Source organism: Nelumbo lutea, chromosome 4 (assembly GCF_056320005.1).
Source record: "Nelumbo lutea isolate HS-2025 chromosome 4, American lotus-T2T, whole genome shotgun sequence".
In the NCBI taxonomy this organism is placed as follows: Eukaryota; Viridiplantae; Streptophyta; class Magnoliopsida; order Proteales; family Nelumbonaceae; genus Nelumbo; species Nelumbo lutea.
This window is the reverse complement of record NC_142687.1, coordinates 82,895,904-82,904,001: the sequence shown is the minus strand read 5'-3', so window position 1 is coordinate 82,904,001 and position 8,098 is coordinate 82,895,904. Positions and strand designations below refer to the sequence as shown.

The 8,098-nt window shown below is 34.7% G+C and overlaps 1 protein-coding gene across 1 annotated transcript; it reads right to left on the bottom strand.

Moving 5' to 3' along the window:
• Positions 1-1,646: 1,646 nt before the first annotated feature.
• Positions 1,647-7,543, bottom strand: LOC148861376 (importin subunit alpha-1-like). The gene is made up of 12 exons (XM_088985836.1): positions 7,169-7,543; positions 6,865-7,093; positions 6,449-6,545; positions 6,262-6,353; positions 6,036-6,167; positions 5,704-5,889; positions 5,453-5,616; positions 5,285-5,363; positions 3,825-3,953; positions 3,472-3,599; positions 3,015-3,389; positions 1,647-2,199 (listed from the first exon to the last, which is right to left on the bottom strand). Exons 2-11 carry the CDS (start codon positions 7,072-7,074, stop codon positions 3,017-3,019), a joined length of 1,590 nt encoding a protein of 529 aa, XP_088841962.1. The 5' UTR covers positions 7,075-7,093; positions 7,169-7,543; the 3' UTR covers positions 1,647-2,199; positions 3,015-3,016.
• Between the last annotated feature and the right edge of the window lie 555 nt (positions 7,544-8,098).

The following is an 8,098-nucleotide window of genomic DNA, read 5'->3' as shown; positions in this document are numbered from 1 at the left end:
AAAAATATTATAATTATTATTAATGCTGTAAATTTTAAAATACAGTAATTATTATCTCTCTCTCTCTCTCTCTCTCTCTCTCTCTCTTAAAAGGAATAATAACATGCATTAAATAAGAGGCCTTAGAAAACCCAAAGGACTTTCTCTCTAATAGTGTGCAACTTTATTAATCTAATCAAGATAAGTAATGATTACAATTTTATATTTTAAAAAATAGAAAAATACAAATTTTGAAAAAATAGATAAATAGGTTCTCTCAAAAATTAATTTTAATGGTTATATTTTTTAATTTTTGGTAATTTGTCATATTTATTAGAAATCATATTAATTGATTTTTGGTAATTTCTTGAATAATTTTTGGTAATTATGACAAAATTATTGGTACTTTAATTTTGGTTATTTTCTTGGCTAATTTCTGTTCATTTAAATATAATTACTTTTAATTACAATACTTATAGTTTCAAATATAATTTAATAAACACTGTTAATTAATAAATATTGTAATTAATAATACTGTAATTATTGAAAATACTGTAAAATATGCTTAATTATTAATATTATAATTATTAAAATATTGTTGATAAAGAATGTTGTAATTATTAAAAATGTTGTAGTTATTAAAAGTACTATTTTAATTAAAAATATGATTAATTAATAAATTCAGTATTTCAATAAATACTTTTAGTTAATTAATAATACTGTAATTATTAAAAATATTGTAATAATTAAAAGTACAGTTAATACTGTTAATTAATAAATACTGTAATTAATAATACTATTTTTAATAAATTATAGCTTACATTTCATTAATTAATAAATACATTACTTAATATTATTATTGAATAAATACGGGTAATTATTTAAAAATACAATAATTATTAAAAATACTGTTAATTAATAAATACTATTAATAAATAAAAATACTATTAATTATTAAAATAATAATACTTACTATTACTAATAATAACATGCATTAAAATAATCCCCTATAAGCCTTGGAAAAACTAAAAGTCTCTCTCTATAATAGTGTGTAGCTTTATTAATCCAATCAAGATAAACAATTGATTACCTTTTTATATTTTTAAAACAAAAGAAAAAATAGAAAAATGAAAAAAAAATGAGAAAATAAATAAATAGGTTCTCTCAAATGAGAGACTTGCTAACATGGACCATCCAATCGAATCAATATTTCATAACATTTAAATATTCTATATATTATACATAAAAATTAAATAATCGATCAAATCGAATCAAATCAAGTCATAACTAAATTCAAGTCTGATTAACCATTAAATGTAAATAAGATATCCAAATTCGACTGATTAAATATTGAAATTATTTAAATTCAATTCGTTTATGTCAAACCTCAAATTCAAAATCGAATTTTTGAATAAAATCGACACTCCAACTCGTAACCCTTTCTTTCCACATCTTTTCCTTCAAAACAAACAGATATAGATCATGTGGGTAGATATCAGAGTAGGTAGATAGATCATAACTCCTATTCCCCCCGCCGCCCCCCGAAAAACTCATGCCTTTCCAGTATCAGAGTCGAAGCCGCAACTTTTCTTCGTTGGAGTTTGGATACATGGTAATTGAAATTGAAAGGGAGAGAAAGACAGAGAAAGAGGGGGGAGTCCTGAAAATAGGAACAAACTTGAAGTACAACCCAAATTGACTTTTCAAGAATAATAGTGTAATTAATGGATCATCCTCCCATGACAAAACCCATTTTCTTCTTACTTTTCTTTCTCCCAGCTAATGCAGCAGGCAAGATAGATTTGGACTACAAAAGATCTGCCCGCCCCAACAATACCAGGACTGACCGCATCAAAACTGCTACACACTACAAAAGAATTTGAAAAAAAATAAATAAATAAGAAAACACTCCAAACTGCATATAGGGGCCCTGCTCAAGACAGTAAAGGCCCCAGTTGCTCCTTTCCTCACCGCAAACTCTTGATGTAAAAAGCAAAACTATATCGGCCACTTTACTCGGTCCGTAAATGTCACCTTCCAAAAACCAGTGCTCCTTTTTCGACCACCGTAGGAGCCAAAACTCCACCTCGGCACCACAAACCACGACCGAGATCAGACCAGACAGGACCCAAACAAGACGACGAGACACTCGACCTGACTCCAACACATACATCCCGTCGCCCTCAACTTCAATTGTATCACATCACCAAGTGAAAAACCCTACAAAAGTTTTAGAAGCAAACGCCATCATTTGGATGAGAAACAATAAATGAATTCTTTGGATGGTATGTTGGCTCAGAACTCACTAGATGAAGTTCAGAGTTCAGACTATCACACTATTCCCATCGATAGATGATTGTTACATATGCGAATCAACAAAAGATTTCAAATACAACCGAAATCATTCTTGGCATGCAAACCAATGGCCATCACACCCCGTCATTTTTTCGGTACATACATGCCTAGTCATATTTTAAAGCAAGAAAACTCAGCAAGTGTCCAATCTTCCTAAACAAAAATAGATAATCTATTAAGATCATTAGCATCATTGAAAAGCAATTCTACCAAAAAAGTTATTAAAATGCAAAAACAAAAAAAAAAGTGCAACCCCAATACTTCATTATTTCATTACTATATTCCAAATATTACTACTCTAAAACATCACTCAATGTCCATTAATCATTTTTTTTTAAATTAAACCCATTAATCAATTCAAAGGGTTAGTTTCTTCATCAACAATTGAAGAAAAAAGCATGCAAGTATATTTACCTGGACAGTTTGGGAACTTTAATGTGTAGAAATTGGAGAGCTATTCATATAGGGGGAGTTCATAGCTAATCATAGTTCTTTTTTTTCTTAAGAAAAACTGGATTTCAGCAGGAACTGAATCATCAATCTTCTGATTTATGTAATCCGAATCCACTAAACTATAAAACACTGAACTAATTCAAACCTATAAAAAGAACAGCGACAAGATCTGTTTTCTGATGCATGCACAAAATATAAACACTTGGATTACTAAGAAGGAAGCTCACCTTCAACTGAAGTTAAATCCTCCAGAAGGAACTTGGAGTTCACTACCACCAAATTGGAACCCAGGTTGGGAAGCATCAGCTGGAGCCAATGTCTCATCCTGTTCCTCCAACCAATATGTTTCAAGAATCTTCACTGCCTTCTCATAAATCTCAGAGTTGTCATGGATCTGCAGGTTTTCAATCTTATCTAATCCTTCAGCTTCATCAATCAACTGAGCATAGAGGTTCACTCCTCCAGTGTTCCCCAAGTTCTTCTCAGATTCTCCAACCTTCAAGATGTTCTCAAGTCCTTCTAAACAGACTGTAACAATCCTTGGGTCAGGGCACACAAGAAGATCACATAACGGCTTAATACAGCCTTGACTCACCAGGTACCTGTCAGCAAGAAGAAAATAACCTCAGATACAAATTTAAGCATGCAAGTAATATATTCACATGGAAAAGCTGAGAAACATACTTGATCTGATCATGGCTACCACCAGACGTTGCATTAGAAATTGCCCATGCAGCCTCTTTCTTGATATCAAACTCAGCAGTATGAAGTAATTGGACCAGCGGACCAATAATTTGAGCATCAATCACAGACTAAGCAAATTTCAAGCGTTGCAAAAAAAAAATAAAAAATTAAAAAAATTAAAAAACTTAGTACAGATCCTCAATTATCACTTACGCAACTAATCAGAAATAAATACTGGAGTGATGGCAAGACAAATCGAGTTTCAGAAAGCATGAAATCAAGCACATCAGTCACAATTACAAGTCTTCAAATTTCAATCATAATTCCTTATGCAAAAGGGATATTCTTCTTACTTGTATCTGATCCTTATTTCCAGCCGTTATGTTTGAGATGGTCCAGCAAGCTTCCTTTTTTATGCTCTTTTTATGATTGTGGTTCAACAAGTTCAAAAGGCAAGGAAGTGCCTGATGATTGATGATATACTGGATAGAGAACAATTTGAATATCAACATCAATACCTCAGGGCAAAACATGGTATACTCAAAACTGAACATACAATGTAAATTCTAAAATCTGCCAAATGTTTAATATGAGAGGTCCACAATAATGAATGATCCAACATCAAAGTCCTAACCAACACAAAACGCTTTCACATTACTTGAAGCCGATTTATGAACAATAATACTGAATGTTGCTTATCAAAAAAACAATAATACTGAATGTTAATAAGGTCCAAAAAAAAATATAACCCTAAAATTCAAGATGGAAAGTAGGCTATTAGCCACTTTTACATTAATCGTAGCCAATGCCACAATAAAATGCTAGGAGTTTGCCGACAAACAGTAAATATGGCCAAAATTTAAGAAAGAATCAACATGTTATAAAATAAAATGGTATCTATGAAAATATACACACAACATGGTGATTGTAAGGAAAATCAAGGGGTATAAAATAACCCACAAAATATTAAAATAAACAAACTCTATGAATGTTATTTATGACACACAACATAAATATATAGTAGAAATGTGGATATTGTAAGGATAAACACCTTGTCCAACATTCAGAATATATACCAGAAGTGTTGATATGGAAGAATAGACACCATTACAAAGGTCCAAAAAAATTACTCAGAACTGTTCCCACACAATGAATAGAAAAATGGAACACACAAATAGTTTCTCAAGAAAGATAGCAAATGTATGGAGCAACACTTGCAACAATTATTTATAACTACTCTAAAATGCATTCAAAAAACAAGCTTGTGTTTTGTTATAAATATTCACACAGAAATTATGATTGATATAAAATCTTGAGTGCCACATAATCTATCAGTAGACATTGTTTCATTCACAGAAAAAGAATGGCTGCAATTACAAAGAAAATAAAAGTATCATTGCAATGACAAAATTACTGTCATGAACGTATTACATACTGAAGGCACCTCAGATTTGTACCTGAGTCTGGATATCGTCTCCAGTAACAATATTTCCAACAGTACGAAGGGCAGGAAATGGAACTCACAAATAGTTTCTCAAGAAAGACAGCAAATGTATGGAGCAACACTTGCAACAATTATTTATAACTACTCTAAAATGCATTCAAAAAACAAGGTTGTGCTTTGTTATAAATATTCACACAGAAATTATGATTGATATAAAATCTTGAGTGCCACATAATCTATCAGTAGACATTGTTTCATTCACAGAAAAAGAATGGCTGCAATTACAAAGAAAAAAAAAGTATCATTGCAATGACAAAATTACTAACTGCCATGAACGTATTACATACTGAAGGCACTTCAGATTTGTACCTGAGTCTGGATATCATCTCCAGTAACAATATTTCCAACGGTACGAAGGGCAGGAATGAGAACTGAAGGAGATGGGTGGCTGAAAACAACAAACAAGGAGTTAAGACCTCCAGACTTGGAAATCATATTACACAACACAATCAGATGAAAATAAACCATAACACTCACAGCAATAGTTCAACGAGTCGAGGGCAAACCCCCGCTTCGATAACAGCTTGAATTTTATCATTTGTGCCATCAGACAAATATGAAAGGGCCCAACATGCATCTGTCAGAACTTCTTCATCATTTGAATGAATTAGGCGCTCCAGAGCTGGGAGTGCAGGCTTTGTCTGCAAAAGGAATTTCAACAATTTAAGAATATAAAAATGCAACCAGCAGAAAATTGCCGAGTTGCAGCAAGAAAGTCAAACCCCCACCTGCTCAAAAGGTGGCTGTGGCTTGCCCCTGCAAAAATTCGATAGAGTCCAAGTGGCGTTTCTCAGCATAGAAAGCTTGGCATGTTCATTTAACTGTGCAAGCAGAGGAATCAATGCTCCATGGCCTAGAACAAGGTCCCTGCATCTCGGAGAGTCACCAGCAACATTCCCCAATGCCCACACAGCCTACAGTTTTAGAAAGATATCCATCATAAGCCTCAGATTCCTTAGATGCTCAAAGAGAAAAAACTTAGAGGCCACTTTGTAAATATAAGAATAAAAACTGAACGAATGCAGATTCAAAGCAATTTAAAATCAGGTTCTATGTATACCTGTTCCCGGACATCATCACTCGGGGAGCCTAATAGCTTTACAAAAATTGGTACGGCCCCGTGATCAATTACAACTTTGGTATTCTCCGAGGTTCCAGAAGCAATGTTGGTGAGAGCCCAAGCCGCCTCGAACTATGCAAGTTGATATGATATTAGGGAAAAAGACACATAATAAAAAACCACGGGAGAGGGGTAACAATAACTGTAGAATAATATTTCTTTGAACCTGAAGCTGCGGAAAGTCCTCCCTCAAAAGGAACTCAACAAAACGAGGGACAACACCGGATTGAATAACCTCCTCAATCGGAGGACTGCGCTCTGTAGAAAAATAAGAACAAAATTGTAGTCAACCAAATAAAATTAATGCTAAGGAAGAAAAGAGATAAGAAAAATGTCGTATTACTAGCTAATACCTATTGAAAGTAGTTTGCGAAACTGAGTGGTCGCCTCTAGCTGCAGACCACCATCGTCCGACCAAACCCCAGCGACCATAGAGGGAAGACTTTCTAACTGCAATTGCAGTAATAAGCAGAGGAGGTATCAAGAAGAGGCAGAGATACGAAATTCAAAACTTGAAGGCCCTGAGTCATTCCATAATTACACCGATGACCGAACGTACTATATGAATACTAAAACCAAATTCTAAGAAAACAGATCCAACCAACGAGATCAAAACCGGAAAACAAACAGAAAACTCTCAACATCGGAATCTAAAAACCCTAACCCAAATCCTTGGATCAAAAGCGAAACCAACAAGACTTCAAATCCACGGCAATCTTCGGGTGAATCCGACAAATAACTAAATTCAATGAAAAGCGATCAATCATACCTTCTTCTCGACGGTCGAAGCATGAACCGCGGTGAGAAATTGTTGTGCTTGCAATCCTTCTCGCCTCTTCTTCAGCAAGCTCTCTTCTCTTCTGTTCTTTCGGATCTCAACCATGTTGTCTTCTCTCCTTCTCCGACCTTCCTCGGCATCGACGGCAACCTTGTATCGGTTCCGACGAATCTCTGTCCTGGCGCTCGGTCTCAGAGACATTATTGCTGATAAATGAACCCTAAAAGTAATTCAAAAAAATATAAGAAATCTGAGAAGCGAAATCAAACAGAAAGAGAATAAGGGATGAACCTACTGGTGCGAGAGAGAAAGAGAGACAGAGAGAGTTAGCAGGGGGAAGGATTGGAGGTGTGGGAGTGTGACAGAGGAGGAAGCGAAGAAGCAACGGCAGGCAGGGAGGCACGGCGGAGGGTTTGGGTTGGGTACTACGATTATGTATTTAGCTTTTGATTTTTGAAGTTGGATCGAGACGAGAGAGAGAGAGAGAGAGAGAGAGAGTAAAGGGAGAGAGATCCTTTCGTATAAAAAACCAAAAAAAAGTTTCAGAAAGCGAGGAGAAAAAATAAAGCAAAATAGGCTCGGCCTGGAATATATTCACAGCGATGCCACTGATTTTGAATTCGAGGGTGTGGGAAAGGAGCCGGAAAGGTGACGGCATTTGCTCTCACAGGCACATCCACCGATCAAACTAATAAGTCTGCATGGTATGATTGCGTGTGAGGCGCCAGTGAGGCGCAACGACTGAGGAGCAGATCCGGTCTCGCCGGAAAGGTACATTTCATAGGAATACATAAATCTATATACAATACATAAGTATCTGAAAATAAATAAAACGTTTAACCTCTATAGTCAGATATGAGTATCTGAAAGGCCAATTGTGAAATCAATCTCAACTTTCCTACTACTCAATCTTTTACCTCCATTCGGCTTTCTTTAGAGGCTCACACAATGCCGAACAAATTAGTTTGGAAGCCGATACATCGTGGATGTTATACTAAAACATCATGTTATAAATCAATTTATGGCTTCTAGCATTACTTGCGTCAATTCCGGAGCCTCAAGAATGCGAGTCTTATATTCTTCTTTTTCCAAACTGCTTTACCCATTAAAAGTAGCTCTGTAAAATGCTTTATCCATCAAATCCATTTACAATGGATTTTTCTTGATTTGAGTAACAATCAATCTTCTTGTTTGATTTGTGGTCAGTATTTTAATATCCTTTGGC

Excerpts from the sequence above, each read along its gene's own strand:
- LOC148861376 (XM_088985836.1), bottom strand. The coding sequence starts at position 7,074 with ATGTCTCTGAGACCGAGCGCCAGGACAGAGATTCGTCGGAACCGATAC. Across the intron at positions 5,364-5,452 it reads CGACTCGTTGAACTATTGCT|CCACCCATCTCCTTCAGTTC; the intron begins GTGAGTGTTATG and ends TGTTGTTTTCAG. Across the intron at positions 3,600-3,824 it reads GAAATAAGGATCAGATACAA|TCTGTGATTGATGCTCAAAT; the intron begins GTAAGAAGAATA and ends AAATTTGCTTAG.